The following is a 19,275-nucleotide window of genomic DNA, read 5'->3' on the forward strand; positions in this document are numbered from 1 at the left end:
ATCAGGAACTCACTGAGGACAGGTACAGGAGCTGCTAGGGACCCTTTAATGTCCCTTAGGCTCAGATCAGGAAACGAACAGACCAGCCCCTTGAGTCAATCTGGTGTCCTGGGTTCAAGATGAAGTTGCAAGTCCAGTTCTTCTTCCTCAGGCAAGAGGGCAGCAGGTCAGCACAGCAGACCAGCAATTATTTCAGAGCAGCAGTCCAGCAGGGTGGCAGTCATTGTAGCAGCACAGCAGTCCTTCTTTCTGGCAGAGTATTCTCAGATCAAGAAGTGTACAGAAGATTTGGTGTCTGAGCTCCTTCTTTTAAACACTGGTGCTCTGGTTTTGGAATGTAGGAGGAGCTGCTAGACAGTGGCTTTTAAGTGCATGGAATTTCCTGCCTCCTCCCCTACCCTGGCTCCAAGCTGGCTGAAATGAGGAGGCAGGGTCATTAGGCCCTTTGTATGAAAAGCAGAGCACAGGCTATTCAGGTGTAAGCAGGGCTGTACTCAACTCTGCCCCAGCCTGCCAGCAGATGGCCCACTCAGGCACTCCTAATCCCTCTATTATGTGACTGTCTGGGAGGGATTCGCAAAGTCTGTCAGTTGCCCTCATCATGTGACCCAGCCCAGGCTATAAGCACAAATGGGCTAAGGGTAGAATAATGCCACCTTTCTAAAAGTGGCATTTTTAGAAATGTGGTCAAAAACCCAACTTCATCACTAAATTGAGATTTTAACCCTAATTCCAAAGGCACCAAACACTAACTAGTTATCCCTTCCCATTTGAAAATTGCACTTATAAAATGTAATAAGGCATCACCAATTTTATCCTACAGGAGAGATAGACCTTGCAGTAGTGAACGATGAATTTAGGAGTTTTTTTACTACCAGATCATGTAAAACTTAAAAGTGCATATCCACATTTTTAAATACATTCCACCCTGCCTTCTTGATGTTCAAGGCATACCCTAGGGGTGACTTATATGTATCAAAAAGGAAGGTTTGGGCCAGGCACATGGTTTATTTTGCCAGGTCGAAATGGCAGTTTAAAACTGTACACACAGGCTCTGCATTGGCAGGGATGAGACATGATTATGGGGCTACTGAAGTGGCTGGCACAGTAGTACCACTTAACTACGGACTTACAAGTAAATAAAATATGCTGATTGGGTTTAACCCAGGGAAGAAAGCACAAGCACCATAGCACTGGTTAGCAGTGGTAAAGTTCCCAAGAGCCATCAAAAATAGGTTCAGCAAAATGAGGAGAGACAAAAGGTTTGGGGAAAGACCACCCGAAGGCTGACAGGTCTAACACCTTTATACTTGAAGCATTGCTTTACAGAAAAATCTTCAAATCTGGCATTAACTCATGTTAATACACTTAGGCCTAATTTTGAGTTTGAAGAATGCCCTCCTGACGGACCACTGTCCATCAAATTTAGAGATGACAGCCGTCCTAGAGGTCATCTCTGTACACAGCATTTCCTTTCAACATTCAAAAGGTTGGATGGATGGCTGTCTTGACAGCTATTCACCAAACCTTAAAAAAAATTGTTTTTCAGAAACAAACTCCCATAGCAGGAGTTTATTTCTGGAAAAGGAAAAACTAATGACCAACGCCCATCTTTAGAAATGTTTGCCAGGGTGGGAGGTTAAGAGGGCGTGGTGGGTTCATTATTTTTTCTGTCCTTCCCCAACAATTTACATGGTGGTGATGAACAGAAAGAAAATACATATTGCCACCCTCCCTAAATAGAGCGGGTGGTGTAATTCGTTCCTGCGATAGCCCTTACTCCATTCGTCCGTCAGAAGAAGTATAGATGGAGCCAATGTTGCCTTCGTCTATAGAATACTTACGGTCTGCCAGTCCCTAATGTAGGATTTGGCCTGCAGGGCACACTGGTTGACAGGGTACTCTGCAAACGAGACAAACTCTCTATCAGGCCCTTAGTGCATTGTAATGTTCCCTAGTTTGTTTTGTCATCTATCACCACTCTCAAAGTGTATCCTTTGTATTTTGTCCTTACCAATGTACCATGCATAGTTAGAATGAATTTTACCAAATAGTACGGTTTGGTTATTGAGTAGGTTGATAGTTAAATAATTTTGCTTACAGCAGCCACTCAAGGGTTCCAGTTGTCTATATCAGAGTATGGGTTAAGTAACCATAATAATAAGATGATCCACATACAGCAAAATGTTAACTTTATTACCATCAATTTGTGGATGGGAAGCCCCTTGGCCTCTCCAGATAAATCTTGCAAAAAAAAATAACAAAATCGGGGCAAGGGTGCCTCCTTTATTGGGACCATCAATGATTGGTATCTTTTATGTAAGTACACAATTTACCCATATTATACCTTCCTCAAAGTGTGAATATGGAGGATAATAATTATTGCAAGGAGGCAATGAGGAATGCCAAGTGCATCTAGTCTTTGTTCCAAAGAGTGTTTCTGTTCACAGTGTGGAATTTAGGCTTAAAGTCTACATAGCAGACTAATTGTGTGCTGTCTATCATAGCTTTTCATACAACAGAATTTAAACTGAAATACATGATGTTGTGTACTCATTCGTGTTCTGAAGACTACCTACTCATCGGGAATTCGATTCTTTACAGCTCCCAGTTTTCAAGATGATAAAGAACTGGTTCAGCAACAATATTTGAGGTTCCTATCAGGATGTTAAATTATAAGGAGTGGGGTCCCCAAGGTTTCCTCATGTACACATAGGATTAATAATTGAACCCAATCAAGGTACTGGCAACTTTCGTTTTTTTAAACGTAGGTGCACTGAATATGTGTAACCTGTTAATGGCTATGCAATGCAACCTATATACTTTTAGCTCACACTGCAAAATTGCAAGCCGCAGGGGGTCGCAGAATAACATTCCTAATGAATCATAATTAGGTAGGTCGCTATTTGAGACCCTTGTGATTGGCTATACACACAGGGGTGGTGGCCTTCAATGAAAAGCATGCCACCATCCCCTTGCCTGCATTCCCCAACAGGAAACGTTTTTATTAACCTATTGAGTGTGGGGCATAATCCTTTGACATCCACCGTACTGTCTTTACAGAGGGCTAGATGTCAATAGGTCATCCACTGTAGTACTAAAAATCCTCCAGGTGTATTTTGGTGTTTGCACTAGTGGAGGTTCTCTTTTTAAAAGGAAAGTTGGGACGGAAGGAAAGATCTTCCCTCACATTCCCTCACAACTCTGCCCCCGACTACTGCTCAGTGCAGTAGAGGGTGTCCCCTTCCCACTAGTACTGCTCGCTAGTGAATCTCTGATTTGGGTATCTCCGTGACATGACAATCTCCAAGCAGGAATCCACACACTAGACACCAAGAAGTGGGTGGCATAGGCATGGACAAGTGCCTCCCCCCAATTTAACATTTTTAATATTGGAACACTCATTCTGGTGCTATGGGGGAGTGACTAGAGTATAGTACTCCCATTCACTCCCCAAGGGACAGAAAGTTTTCTAGCTGCTAGGGCAAAATTTGGGGAGAAAAGCAGAAGGGGTGGAGTTGGCCAACCCTGTCATCTGGTGTGCCCCTACTCCAAAACGGCCCAGTAATCTTTCTGACTCCGTGGGGAGTAGACTGATGGTATTTATCACCATCTGCTCACCCCAGTAGGGATAGGAATCCCTCTAGACACCAGGAAAAAGATAGACAAAAGGGGTCAGTGTGGCCCACCAGGAATTAGGTTTTTTTGTCCTGCCGGACGGGCAGATTGGGGGTACACTACCACTGCGCCCTCTGTAGTGGTGAATGGAGGGCAGAACTCGCACCAGGCCTCAAGGAACAATGGAAAAAAATAAGTTATGGGGTGGCCTGCCAAGATACCAGCCGTGCCTTCACCGTACTCAGCAATCTTTCAGGCCTGCACTGTGGACAGATCGGGGGGTAATCCCCAGTCAGCTCCAAGATGAAAATAGCCCATTAGATACCAAGGAGAAATTGTCACAATATATAGGAAGTATTGGGGATGGACGGTGCTTGCATGGGCCCACCACCCAGAATAGACCCTGAAGTTTTACTGCATCCCGATGGGCAGTTTCTGAGATCTTTACTAAAGCCCACAATACACCAGGGATTACTTTATTTTTCTGAATAAAATATTGCGATAAGATAACTTGAATTCTTGCAGAGTATATAGTGCCCTTAGATTTTCGGTCCGCTACCCTTTTGTTATGGACAAATCAACCTGATCGTCAGCCAGCCCCACCCTTACAAAACAAGCTTCTAGATATGTTTGGAGTTTTTCATTGTTTTAATGACATCCATCCTTGCCCATGATGTGAGTAATCCCTCTTTTTTCCTTCCGAGTAAGTTTTAAGTTTCATTTTATACAGAGAAACATTTCACTAGATATTTTCTTCAAAGACAGCCTTAGCAATTTCCTAAGTTCTTTACACTTCAGATATTATGAAAATTCCTCCTTCTATTCACCTTGGTTACAATAACAATCCCAAGGTCACAAACATCAGCCTTTTAAACCATGCAATTTCATTATGTATACTATGTCGAGATGCTTTCTTGATCACTGCAGTTTGCTCCCACTGTCCCATCATTTTACCAGCGTATTAAATTATATCCTCTGCCTGACAATGTCTGAAGCACTGTCATGTTTATTCTCGAGTACATTTGTTTGTGTTATCAGACAGAATTCAGACAAAATGCATAGATGATTACGTCCTTACAAGAGAGTACTGAAAGATCTGTACAAACATTGCTGCATATTTAAGGAGCATGTTGGGGTTCCGTCACAGGAAAAAACAACAAATATGCAACCTATTATGTGTCATGAAAGCTTCATAACCTATTATGTTATATATTTCGTACAACGCCTATGTTTTGTACTGATGGTTTGAACCTAATGCCATTAACAAGAAATTAAAAAATAAAAACATTGCTGGATATTGCTCATTATTCCACATAAATGTAATGAATCCCTTGCAACAAATGCAATCTTAAATAGGTATCCCAAGGTGGTTGAACTTAAGTAGACGGGTCATTTATCAGGTTTAGCTATAGTGAAGTGAGAGAGGCCTTATCTTCTCCTAGAGCTTATATTTGTTTATAACCTGGGACACCGATCTCTACTCCTAACTCACCGTCTGACTAATTAATTGATTTGTTGTCGAAATTGTCTATTTAACAACTATAATTTGGGAAATAGGCACAACATATTTTCCACCTCTCTCTCAATTGAAGAACGTTCCTTGCTCAGGGTTAAGGTCGTGAGATTGAAGGTAAACAATTACTATAGGATCAACTTTTGAATGGTCTTAAACATCACAGTGCACTAAGGTAAGTACTCATAGGCTGCACTTGTCCTAAAACGTTGTGAAACCATTTACCACCACAATTATGAAACATCATCAAGACTGTACACATGTTTTTATATTGCAAGAATGCTCAAGGGTCTTGTCTGTCACAGAGCCTTAAAAAATAGGCAGGCCTAACATGCCCAACGTCGATAACCAAGTCAACTTAGTCAGGTAGCCCAGACTGCACGAGCGCTTGCGCACTACCATCTCAGCGCCATTACCTCCCCTTTTGTCCCCACAATGTGTGAACCTGTAGTCCACGGGGGAATTATTCCCTAAAAGTGCCGGTAATCTGTAATGGAGAGGCCCAGCCGAACCTGTAGGCCGCAGCAGCACCTGCGCGCCTACACTGGTAATACGGGCCTCTGACATTAAATGTACGCTTCTGGTATGGGCTTGCATGGTGGGGCGTGCTAGCCTCCGATTTCTCAGGTAACCGGAAGGATTCCGATGGCAGCTGCCTGCGAGTGCGGTGCAGCTGTGACACACCCCCAAAGGTCCGCAATGGGACCATAGCCTGCAGAGGTGGCTCAGCCACTGACAGAGATGTGGTGGAGGGGGGCCCACCGTGCCCACCTCCGTAGGTTCATACTCCCTGAAACCTTCCATCAACAATTTCCCCAGGACCATTCCTGGTCCCGCCCTGGTCTCCTCTCGATGCTCCCGGCTAACTGGGTATCCATGAATGACCCGCATTGTCTTCGGTCTCCTGGAGTGTTGGTGGGCGGAGCCGGGAACTCCGGTCAGCCGCACTGGTAACTGAGCAACAATTTACTCCCGTCATGCTGGTCTGCTGAGGAGATATAAGGAGATGATGGACGGAGAGCTGAAACTTCTCAGACACTCACCTCCAATGACAGATCTAGGTTGAATACATCATCGTTCTATAGCTCACTTTGCCACCCCAGTTCAGACCCAGCCATATGCAAATCAGTCTTGACCCTGTTCCTCATGGGAACAGTCCAGCCCAAACTGTCAAGCCAGATCTTACCTGGATCGGAAACAACCATCCTGGGAATGGTTTCGGTGTAACACCTCTCATCAGCCAGTCTAGCTTGAATCCAGTGGCAAAGTGAGCAAGGGAGCCACATCTGGGCATACCCTGCCAACTTAGGGTGAACAAAGCAAACAGAAGATGATGATGGACAGAGTGCTGACACTTTCAGACCCTCACCCTCAGTCACAGATCTGGGTAGAATCCATCATCGTTTTTTAGCTCACTTCGCCACCCCAGTCCAGACCCAGCCATATGTAAATCAGTCTTGACCCTGTTCCTCATGGGCACTGGCCTATCTTCTTCAGGTTCTGCACGCCAAGAGGTTTGGGGCTTAGCTCAGAACGTCCTCCTCAGCTCTCCTGCACAAGTTGGGAAGTGCAGCGTTCTACGCACTGCAGAACAGATGAAAGCACTCCTCACATATTTTCATAAAGAAATCGAAAGAAGGGGCAGAGCACAAGGTGCTAGTCACTTTAACTGGAGAAATGGATACACTCACCATGCACATGTTCATTTTCCTTGCACTTCCTAAAATGGGGATTAGAAATCCAGCGCTCCACACGTGCTTTGAGGAGGCCACAATAAAATGTACACCCTGCTCTTTCATTTTGCGTTAAAACCGAAAGGGGAGGAACAGTCCAGTCCATCACACCCAAAGAGCAGCAACTGCAGACCAACCCACTCCTCACACAGAGGGGGCAATCCTGGGATTCTAGGTGCAAAACATATATCACATTTTGTCATTGTTCTCTTTGCTATAAAGGTCTCTGAACCCAGTTCAAACCAGTCCTGTCCTCCCTGGTGCAGCATGACCACAGGGGGCGTAGGGAGACAGCATTGTGAAAAAGGAAACACAGCCTATTCAGGTACAAGCTAAACTCCTCCCACCACTCTAAATGCAGGCCAGGTCTATTCATCCCAAGAATGAGTCACCCAGACAAGGCAGGGCACCCCTCAACCCCCCACCCCAGTGACTGTCTAGAGGGAATGCACATCCCCAGCTCCTGTCACTCAAACACCAGATGCTGAATACACTAACACAGAATGGTAAAGTAAGAAAATGCCCACTTTCTTAAGGTGGCATTTTAAAACACAGCATTTAAAAACTACCTTCACCAAAAGGTGCATTAATCAGTTCTGAGCTCAGAGAGCCTAAACTCCATTTTTCTTTCTTGCCCCCATGGAAACCTACACGTGTAAAAATGTCACAGTGCAACCCCAATGATAATACTCTGGGACAGATTTCCTTTCAAAAAAGAAATACACAGTATTTCACTATCGGGATTTATCACACACACCAGTGTCCTACCTTTTACAAACACTGCACCCTGCCCATGGGGACACATTGGGCCTACCTTAGGGGTGCCTTACATGAAAGGAAAGGGAAGATTTGGGCCTGGAAAGTGGGTGCACTAGCCAGGACAAAATGGCAGTTTACAACTACACACTCAGACACTACAGTGGTAGGTCTGAGACACATTTAGAGGGCTACTCATGTGGGTAGCACAACCAGTGCTTCAAGCCCACTAATAGCATTTGATTTACAGGCCCTGGCGCACATAGTGCACTTCACTAAGGACGTACCAGTAAATCAGATATGCTAATCATTGAAAACCAATCATTATGACAATTTATACAGAGAGCATATGCACTTTAGCACTCATTAGCAGTGGCAAAGTGCCCATAATTCTATAGTCAACGAAAGCTGGGTCAGAAAATTAGGAGGAAAAAGGCAAATGTTTGGGGATAAACCTGCCAAAAGATCCAGGTCTAACACATTGCAATTCCTTAATTTATCAAATCAACAACCTTTCAGTCAATGCTACAATGGGGTTAGGGCCATTCAGGGCTCTTTCTTCCTGCTTTCAACCAATAACTACATACATCCACATATCCCAATTCTTCTTCTGCCTCTGTTACCATTGTTCTAATGATCAAAGAGTGAAAAACTACCTGTGTGTCTTTACTTGTCAAATCATCTATTGTTAGAATGAATGCAGAGATTTTGAGAGGGGAGAGCCTGTTTTGCTCCGTTATTTCAGCAATGGATCCCTCATGGTTGAGGAGTCTTGTACAGCTGTTTCCACTACTATCACAAGCACACGTTATTTTGACTCATAGATTTAGATACAGCCTTTACTTGTCTGTGTTTTGTCAGCGCGCCTTTCACCCGCCTTCGTTAAGTACTTCCTTTGTAACAAAGTCCAACCCTGTGATGGAGCTTTTTTCTTTATCTTTGTTTCACTTAGTTAGGAAATACTCTTACTTTTATCTTGCATGAAACATTTTGATTATATCTTTTAAGTGCTTCGTCTATCTTAATCTGTTCCTTAAATCCGCATTCTGATCTATGATGTCTTTCTTATTAAGTGTGGCCGTTTTTGTCTTTAAGACATGAACTCTGAACTGCACATGCGCACCCACCATATGTATTTCTTTGCAGGAGTTGTAGAACTTTTGTGAAAGGCCTTTATAAGTTGAGGCTCCTTTAATTTTTCCAATTAGTCGATGAATGCTCCATAAACAGCCTGATAACAGACACTATACAGGATTCTTGAAATATAGACTGAGTGTACAGAATGAATTGAGTGGAAATACCATCCTGCCAATCGATAATTAGTAAGAGCACAATTTGTGCACTCAGTAGTGCTTGCTTTGTGAACAGATCCTAAGCGTTCATTCCTCATGACATTACATCTGAATCATGCCCAAAACTGCTCTCAGAAGTTTTACCTTGGATTCATTTGGCTACTATATTATTGAATTCCCTTCAGGAAACTTAAGTAATCTGTGACATGAAAACAGTATTTGGTTACCCTTTTAGGGTGGCATACACACATTTAAAAATAATAAAGCTTATTTTAACAAGGTGTGATAAGGACAGCGACTATCCTCCTAATTGAATGTAAATTGAATACTCTGCAAAACGTTTGGCAATATTTAAACATATACCCATGTTCCCTTTAGAGTAGAAGAGCACTCTATACTACTTATTAATTGTTGACAGTAAAGAAGCAATTCATTTAAATCATTTTAGTTACTGAGAGATAGTGTAACAGAAGTGAAAGACATGGTCTTGGCTAGAGGCTTTAGAGAGGAATTGTACTGCTGCATTTTGAGCACCGCACTTGCTTTAGAAGATCATTTCAGGTAAACACTGTTGGAGCCCTCCTTATACACTGTTTAAGTCTCTGTGATTCTAACACTAGAGATGTTTACTCCGGCACCTCTTTTTAAAAGGAAGGACGCCCCTTTTGCCGTTGAAGATGCCAATGCTTTCTTTGGGAGTTAGCCAAGCTTGGCTTGCCTTCCGTAAAGATATCTTGTGGATCTGACAGATTTCTGAGACTCAGTTTTGCCTATTTAGCCTCCTCGGCTTTTGCCATGCAGAAGAGCCAGGTTGGAGTAGCAAACAACTGTGCAAATAGTATCAATTCAGGGGGTACCATTTGGGAAGCTTTTCCTGTATATGACTAGCGCAGTTCAGTTGAATGATGCCCGGACAATGAGATACCACTACTGTGGCCAGGATGGAAGTTAGTTTCCCCATAATGCCAACCGCATTTTATGAGTAGACCTTAATGGCGTATTTCAGGAAAAGTCAGGGTAACTGGAAGCGAGGTCTACTGCTATGATTAGCATGGATAATTCTCCGTTGGACAGTTGTGATCTCTTGGAGTAATTTAAGTAATGTTTGTAATGTGCTATATCGGGCAAGGTGTCCATAATGAACACTTGGCGTATGACCAAGTCCCAAGTGATTTACATCTTCACATAGACCTTTTAATGCAGACATAAATGACCAAAAGATGGACACTTTCTATTGCAAGGGGTAGAAGTATCAAAGATGACAATCGACCGGTGATATCCCCTGCTGAAGCCACCTCTACTTAGAGCATCCCCTAATTATGAGCATAACAGGGACAAGGGGAAAAAAGGCTGGTGCATGATTGCACCTAGCAAGAAAACACTTTCCAAGGTTCCTGACACAGACCCTGATGTCTACGGGATAGACCACATGCATGCAGCTAGCAGTGCTAAGTAATCCTCCAATCTCTAAACTCAAGGCAAAGAAAAAGTCCTTATTGAGAAAAAGTAGATCCCCTTTTATACATAACAGAGCTCCAATACATTTTCAAGGTGACTATGAAGTACCTGGATTCTTTACATACATTATTTTAGATACTTGAGTGATTGACATAGTGAAGGCGTGAGTCCATACAGTCATTAGAGTGACCAGAGCTCTCTTCTGGACTAACAGCTCATCATGTGGTCTTTGTTCAGCTATCCTCCCCCAAACTCCATAAGGAACTTAGTTCATTACACCCTGTCTTCGATCTTTATCAATGGGGCGCATAAACAGTAAAAGCAAATCCTAAGTAAGCACTGGGGAGTCCACGTAATTTTTCTGTTTTGTAAATAAATAATGGAGATTGTGTTTCCAAAGTTATAGGTCAGATATTATTGTCAAGAATGCTTGATCCTCCGTATCCATCCTCTGTCATATAGTTACTGCTTGCCTATATACCGTGTTAAGTTAGCATGAGCTTATTAAATGTTTAAACGCCATTTTACCTTTTGCTGCTTCTGCACACAACACATAATTGTTATTTTAGCTTTCAGCCTAGAAGAGCGTTGTGATTTACACGAGAATAATATGTTATTGCTCTGATATCAGCTTTGCTTGGTAAACTGTGTCTGTACAGTGAGTGCTGAAGCCTTCAAGGATAACTCGACACAGTGTTGTTGTGAGGTCTGATCTTCGCACCTTCCTAGACATAACATAAATGCAGCTGCTGCCAAAATCTGGCTTTAGGCGCGTTTTATATTGCTTTGCATAGAGCACACGTAACACACTTGATGGTGCTTCGCATGCAGAGAGCTGGTGGAAGATGATGTGATCCTCTGCCACTAGGATCTTGAGGTATGGGGCCGCCCGGCTAAAACCCAAAGAGACCTTCTTAGATATAATATAATATACTAGATAGGGAGGGTGAGAATTAGGTGTTATTGAACCCTATTCATTTTAGCATTTTAGCATGTTGTCACCTTTTGCATTCTATGGACTAGTAACTATGCTGATAACTTTGCTTCTTATAATATGTTTGCTTGTATTATCTAAGATACTGCGTTTGAGAACCCTGCATTAGTAAATAAATATTTCAAATGTGCACGCGTCCTCATTTACTCCTTGTTCTGGTTTGAAATGATTGTATAACGAAAGAGTGTTCATGTGTTCCACGTGACCTGAGGTATTCTAAGTTCATGTTCTGGTTTTTCTAAACATTGGGGGTTTGTAATGACCAATGAGACACTGTAGCTAGCTCGGTAAGGGGATTTTGGGTACTGAGGTGAGTTTTGGCACACCCTAATTCACTGAGGTTTCAGGCCTCTATGCACAGTTCTGTAGGAGAACGGAATCCCTGCTACACCTCTTTAGACAAATCACAGTAGTTGTGTTTACAGTCACTTTGCAAAAGCAGCAGTATAGCACGAGGAAACAGTGATAGCGTTGATTTAACTATTGATGTTTCACTTCTCTTTTTTGTCATAGGCAATGAAAGTTCTGTCTAAAAAGAAGCTATTGAAGCAGTATGGATTTCCACGTAAGACACATTGAATTATCTACACAATTGTGCAATATTTTCTTTTTAAATATGAAAGTGTTTAATTGACCTATTTCGAGTAGGAAGTATTTATTCAAGTATTTCAAGTAATAGAGTTAAATGTAATACCTGTATGTTTTTTAAATGAATGAGAGTATTTATTATTTCATTCACTGCTAAATGCCATCGAATTCTGATTTTAAATATTGTTATTTTACCTTTTTTGCTAAACAGAATTACCAGCTTTTTTCCTGGTAACTGCGTATTTTAAAAGAGTTTCTCTGTACTTAAGCCTTCAATATGAGGGCACAGGAAGGATTTACAATTTTTAGTGTACTGAATTAAACCCAGAGGCTTGAGTTTTCCCCATGTAATGGGGAGTAACATGCAGTGGTTATTGCTTACTGCATGAAAATGTGCACTTCCTGTTAATTACTAATCATTTTCCCTGTAAAAGTATGACAGGGTTGACCACAATTTAAGGGGGTGCAGACTGCATTGCACCTAGTAATTAACTACCTGCATCATCCATGCGCAAGCAGAGTTTTGCGCAAGGAAGTCAAAAGATTGGCCCACTGACAGTAATAGCTTGTTTAGTCATCCAACTGAGGAAATGTCTTGCGACCTAGACTGCCACATTTAAAAAACAAAAAACTCTGCATATTTTATTTTTTTCAGTTTAAAAAAAAGTTTCTTCAGGATAATAGAAAAAGAAAACACAATAAAATACAGTTACATAATATGAGATAAGCACATATACTCATACATGAAGTCATGTTTGCAATGTCGAGAAGGAGAGGGAGGAAGGAATGTGCAATATATAAACAAGGTCTGGTAACTTAACTAGGTTTTCAACAATATGCTTACATTAAACATGCATAAATATTCATGAATACAGAACATGGAATGTCAAGGAGGCTTCAAAACTTCTTGTTCTGAGGTATTGTGTGCATAGGAAAGTCCAGCTTGAAGATCAATAAACTTTGTAATTGGGGACCATAACTGTAAGCGTCTTGCGGCAAGGGAAAAAGGATATACATAAGCTGTATCTAGTCTGTGATTATGGCAAACTGCATACCACCAAGCTTGAAACGATAGTTTAGAAAAGCCTTTCCAGGATTTAGTCATTTGTGGAAAAGCTACCCCTAAAAGCAGATCCAAAATGTGTACATTGATGAACAATTACTCCAGCCATCTGTCAAAGCGACTAGAAAAATTTTGGTAATGGAGATCGGTATTTTAGAGTCAAAGATAAAGGTAATTTGATATCAAACACGTTTCCATAATTCATGAACATAAGGGCAAGTAAAAAGTAAGTGTTTTAAATCAGCATGTATTAGGGAACAAGACCAGCAAGTATCAGATATATCAGCGTTCATCCTATGAAGATTTGTGGGAGAGAGAAGTAATCTATTATATATATAGAATAGTGTCTGTTTAGTGTTCGCTGCTCTAGAGGTTTTTCTTAATTTGAGCCAGATTTTATCCATAAATGAATGGACCAATCTGTATCTAAATCATGTTCCCAGTGCAGCTCTACCTTAGTTTTATCTCTAGTTACATTTGATTTCCGTAACTAAGCGTATACGGTGGATGCTTTGGGGCATGCGCTGAGAAAAGTACGAGTTTGATTAGTAATCCTAGGAGAAGAAATTGGAGTAGGGTTAGCTTGATCAAAAGCAAGACTCAAAGTATTTTGCAAGAACTTAAATAAAGAACGAGCATGAGGAAAAGGTATAACCTTGTTATTGTGAAATAACTGGTCGACCCATATTAGACCTTTTTATCTCCATGCTTTCCAATAGATGAGCTTATACTTGATCGTTATGAGTTTGTTGTGCCATATGGTGGGTTTTAGGAATGTCTGAATGTCCATGGACGCATCTAATAAGATTTCATCTAATAATTTATTTGTGTACTTAACAATGGGAGTGGATAGCTATTGGGGTTTCTGAGTAAATGACAGATATTCTTGAAAAGAAAAAGGAGTAAGGTACAATTGTTCAAGCATGATCCAAAGTGGAGACTCTGGTAAGTATCCCAATAACCAACTATAGGATTTACACAGTATAAATGCTTTGTAATAATTAGGAAAGTTAGGAAAAATGACTCCTCCTTCTAATTTTGAACGTGTGCGTTTAGATAATGACATACGGGTATTTTTATTATTCCAGAGAAAGGAGGATAATAAGGAATTGATTTAAAAAAAAAATCTTTGAGGTATAGCAGCTGGTATGTTAGAAATAGGGTAAAGAACTATAGGGGATAACATCATCTTGATAGTGTCTAATCGCCCCCACCAAGAAAGGTATAGAGGGTGTCATTTATCTATCAAAGCAGATATTTTTGGTAAGCATTTATCTCTGTTCATGGAAATCGATGATTTTATTGATGAAGTGAAGTACATACCTAGATATTTGATATGTTGGAGGGTACTATGTAAAATTGTATATTTTAAAATCATCTTTGAAAGTAAATTTAGTTTAAGGTAATAACTCACATTTGTCACTATTTAATCTATAGCCAGAGACAAAGGAGTAATCTGCTACTTCTTATAGGAAGGGAGGAATGTGGTTTCGAGAGAAATAACAAAATACCATTTGCGCAAGCCGCCAATGTAATGTGTACCTTATCAGATGCAAAGCCATAAATATTCTAGTTTTGGTGAATTCTAGATGAAAAAGGTTCCAAAGCTAGATTAAAAAGAAAAGGGGATAACGGACATCCCTGCCAAACACCTCTTCCCAAATTAAAGTATGAAGAAGTAAGGCCATTAGCAAAAATTGCTGCGCTAGGGTTTGAGTATAGGAGAGATATTAAACTTACAATTTTTGTGCCGAAACTAAACCATTTAAGTGTTGAAAAAATGAATGGCCAATATACCCCATCGAACGCCTTTTCCACGACTAATGCAATAGCGGCTGTAGAATCGGATTCATGATAGGTATTGGAAAGTATGTCAAAAAATAAACTGGTGTTATCTGCAAGGAAGTGACCCTTGACAAAACCAGACTGTTCTTTACCGAGAAGGATAGGGAGAAAGGATTCCAATCTAATGGCCAAGGTCTTGGAAAAAATATATAGTCGATATTCACTAAAGAAATGGTTCTGTAATTTCTACAAAAACAAGGGTCTTTATACTCTTTAGGGCTTCCAAAAAGGATCCAGAAGTAGCACCTGCGTGTGAAAATGAGGCTATAAGATTGTTTAACTTGGGGAGAAGCAAGTGAGATAAGTGCTTAAAAAAACTCTACATTAAAACCACCTGGTCCTGGGGCCTTATCTTTTTAAATGTATGTAGTGCAGTATTTCATTTCTTTGATGAAATATCAAGTTCCAATGAGTCAAAGTTGAGATGCATATCAAAAGATTTGTCGATGGAAGAAAGGTAGTCTGAAATGTCGTCATCATTTGTAGGAGAGGACTCTGATGTGTAAAGGAATACATGAAATCAATAACATTCGTGTAGAATTTCAGAGTCCTTATATTTAGGTAATTGTTGATCATCAATTATCGACTCAATGTTGAGTTTGTGTTTTTTAACCTTGAGATAATTTGCCAACATTTTGACAGACATAATCTGTCCACCATAGAACTTTGCACTGGATTTCAGCAGATTTAATGAAGCATTATCAGTAGACTCCTTATTAAACTTAAGTTTAGTTGCTGTGAGTTCCGATAAACATTCTTTTGATTTGGTAGTGTAGTAGGAATGTCCCAATCTCTTTATTTTTGCAAAAAGATCTATGGCACATTTACGGGCAGTGTGTCGTTTCATAGAAACTTAGTTAATGATAAAATCACAGGCAGCTGCTTTAAAAGCATCAATATTGTATGAAAGGGTAGGTTTTCTGTTTCGTTGAAAAGAAAAAATTCTTCAAAAAAAGATGTAAGAGGGAGTAAATATCGGATCAAGTAGCAGTGAGTTATTGAAACGCCATCGCTTGGAGACATTTGGCTTGCTAAGTATGTCCAATGAGATATAAACGAGAGCATGTTCAGATATTAATATAGAGCCAATCTCTGCATATTGTATGGATTGAGAAATGTTATGGGAGATAAAAATATGATCAATGCGTGATTGTGTCTGATGCATCGGGGAAAAGTATATATATTCTCTTAGAGGTGGATTACATAATATCCAAGCATCTATTCATTTTCTTTGCTGAGTGGATTGCAAAAATAATTTATGAGCTTTAGTTGGTATGAAAGAAGCCAAGGAATTGCGATGAATGAAGGGGTCTATGATTTGATTACAATCTCTCGCCAGAATGAGATTATCATGGGGATATTGTAACAATTTCTTTGTAAGGTGACACCAAAAAGGGGAATCGCCAGTAGTTGGTGCATAGATATTGAATAAGGAGAGTAGAACCTTCCCAATCAGTTATTCAGTAAACAGCCATTGAACCACATTATCAGTTTCCTGAGACACAAGTTTAACACAAAGAGATTTGTGACATAGTGTGATAACACCATTTCTTTTATCATCACGTGGAGAGAAGAAGACTGCACCTACCTAGTCTCATCAATTTTAAGGATTCGGTCTCTGCAAGATGTGATTCTTGGATTAATGGTATGTCTGCTTTAAATTTAGCTAAGTGTGTTAGAACATGCTGTCTTTTGATCAGAGAATTTAAGCTTCATACATTCCAAGAAATAATATTCAGTGACATATACTATTCATTAAAAGTGTAAAGTGAAGTAAACCAGACAAAAAATAGATTTGATAAAAATGAAACCCCAATATCATGTAAAATAAAAAAAACACAATGAAGAACTCCATGGAAGAAGAAAAAGAAATTGGGATAATAAAAAAAAGGGAAGAACAATTGAGAGATGAAGATAGTAGGAAAAAGAAATAAAGAGAAAATTCAGAGTAAGAAACAGAGAATAAGAGAAAACGAAAAACACAAGGGAGGAAACACATACCTATATAATTCCAAAAAAGATGGGGGGTGAAACCTCATAGAAGAATGGTGCACCCAAATCCTGTGGGAGGGGCACATGGACGATTGTGTTTGACAAGATGTGAGACAACAACAGATACACAAAATAAGAAACCTAAAAGGAGAAACAAAGGAAAGCGGGTTATTTGCTAATAAGTTATCAACAGCGTTAGAATATTTACGTCAAAGAGGAAGTTGCATAATTAAGTAATTACACAACAACATTTGAAAAACAAGTAAATTATTTGAACATTAACATGCTTTTAAGAATATTTAACCAGAATGAGAGGTTGAAGCGTCGGAAGTGTCCATCGTTTCTGTTTTGCAAAGAGTTAATAAAAATTCTTCGTTTAACTGGATCATCGTAGGTAGTTGTCTTATTTCTGTAGGTAACTTTAAAAAGACTAGGGTGAAAAAGGCCATTGCGAGCATCAAGAGTGCGAAGATCCAGCGTCATAATTAGAAATTCTCTACGCCTGTTTGCCGTACTCTTGGCATAATCCTGAGAGACAAAATAAAGCGCGGCGTAACAAAGAAATACAGGTTTTTGTTTTGGAAGCAGAGAGAACTTTAAGAAGATCTGTATACTCTAAAAAATACAAAATGACACCTCTTCGAGGATTCGAGCCAGAAGTATTAACTTGTTGACGTCCCAGGCTATGTGCACGTTGGATGTTTAGGGTGGTACCTTCAGATAGGACTAGCACTTTAGGAAGGACATTTTTGAAGAAGGTGAGAGGGTCTGGGCCCTCTGTGTTCTCCGGTAGACCATATATGCTAAGTTATTTCTTCGGTTTCTGTTTTCAAAATTTTCAACTTGCTTCTGCAAAGAAGAAACTTGTGATTGAAGAGTACTCACTTTGCTATCAGTTATACCATAAGAGAAAATATTCTGTTCCACTGCCTGAAGACGCTCATCCATTTGAGACCACCTCTCAGTAATAAATTGTAGTTTAGTATTAGTTTTCTCCATAAAGGGTCGTAAGGCACGAATTTCTTCAAGTTAGAGATTCAATGAGGCAGGTGGTGGGGATTTTGCAGGAGATGGTGGGTCTTTTTTCAGACGTTTCATGGAAGCCTTTCCAGAATTTGCCGGAAGAGTTGCTGCAGTTTTGAGAAAACTGTGGACTTCTTGATGAATCTTCACATTGGAGACAAGGTGGTGAAGCTAAATCTTCTTATTCTTCCCACAGGCAGAACAAAAAACTAATAAAATGATACCAACTCTTTTGTGAGAGTGATAAGTTATGGCAATGCTTGGAATAGAGGAAGAAATCTGGTTAAATGCGGCTGATAAGTGACAAATATACGGTCTGACGTCAAATGGCTGACAGACTGCTTAACCCCTTCACTGCGGGGCTGATTCCCCTGCTGTGCTGGGGGCGGGGGGGCCGCGCACAGTGCCCCGGTGCTCATAACGAGCTGAGCTCGTAATGAGCCACGGTGCTCGTGTGCTCATGACAAGCTGAGGTCATCACGGCCACACCCGTTTGTGTAGAACGCTCGCACAGCAGGGGAATTAGCCCCGAGTGTGAGCGTTCTAACGGTCGAGCACACGGGAACCGTGGCTCATGATGAGCTGAGCTCGTCATGAACATGGGAGGGGTTAAAGCATCAGAAAAAAGAAACAGGACGGATTAAAGCTCATGTAAAATTATCTTGAGCATGTACCTTAAGTAAGGTTGCTGTTTTCAGGCATCTTTCCCTTAAGACAGTAAAGGGAGAATTGGAGCTCGTCTTCTCAGCGCTGTATTGTGAAGATACAGAGCAACCACATTACAAAATGGCGGCCGCTTCTGAGGGCACCAGAAACAATGGAAATAAACACAACTTCCTTACTTGCGGCAAGCTGCACAATTCACCAGGAGAGCGCCGAGTGTTTCCCCATGCCAGACCTACACGTTGGCTCAGCAGTAGGTCACGGGGTCTGTGGAAAAAGATCGCCGGCCTGCACTGCCTCGCCATGGATCATCGAGAAACCACCATCTTCTTTGGCGTGAAGCCACAACCCCTTCATAAATCTCTTTTAAAGCTTCTTTTGGCAACCTGAATCCTTCTTTCCGGTTGAAAGCACAATCGGAAGCCACACCTTCTTTCTTGCTCCTGCCTTTCCCATGCATGTAAACATAAAACCCTGGGCCTGGGTTTTGCAGTACTAGGCCCCTCCCAGCTAGCATCATCGAAGGTGCTTGTGTTATTGTACCCATAGCCTTGAGTTCCCCTCTAGAAACTATTGCTTCTGAACATGTCTGTCACACCACTCCAACATCAACATATGTTATGTTATGTTATGTTATGTTATGATTTTATTTATATAGCGCACGGCTACTCAACAAGAGTGTCCCGGCGCTTTAGAGAGCAGCTCAACGGTTTAAAAAACATAACAGAGAACAAACA

At 40.8% G+C, this 19,275-nt stretch overlaps 1 protein-coding gene across 3 annotated transcripts in view; it reads left to right on the forward strand.

Annotated features, from left to right (window-relative positions):
• The window catches only part of CAMKK1 (calcium/calmodulin dependent protein kinase kinase 1), a 1,207,414-nt gene that overhangs the window by 577,978 nt on the left and 610,161 nt on the right, over nucleotides 1-19,275 (forward strand). For all 3 annotated transcript variants that reach the window (XM_078679690.1, XM_078679692.1, XM_078679691.1), the window contains one exon: nucleotides 11,878-11,929. In XM_078679690.1, the coding sequence (XP_078535816.1) occupies nucleotides 11,878-11,929 (52 nt within the window). The remainder of the gene's footprint in view (nucleotides 1-11,877; nucleotides 11,930-19,275) is intronic.

This window comes from Lissotriton helveticus, chromosome 3_1 (assembly GCF_964261635.1).
Source record: "Lissotriton helveticus chromosome 3_1, aLisHel1.1, whole genome shotgun sequence".
NCBI lineage: Eukaryota > Metazoa > Chordata > Amphibia > Caudata > Salamandridae > Lissotriton > Lissotriton helveticus.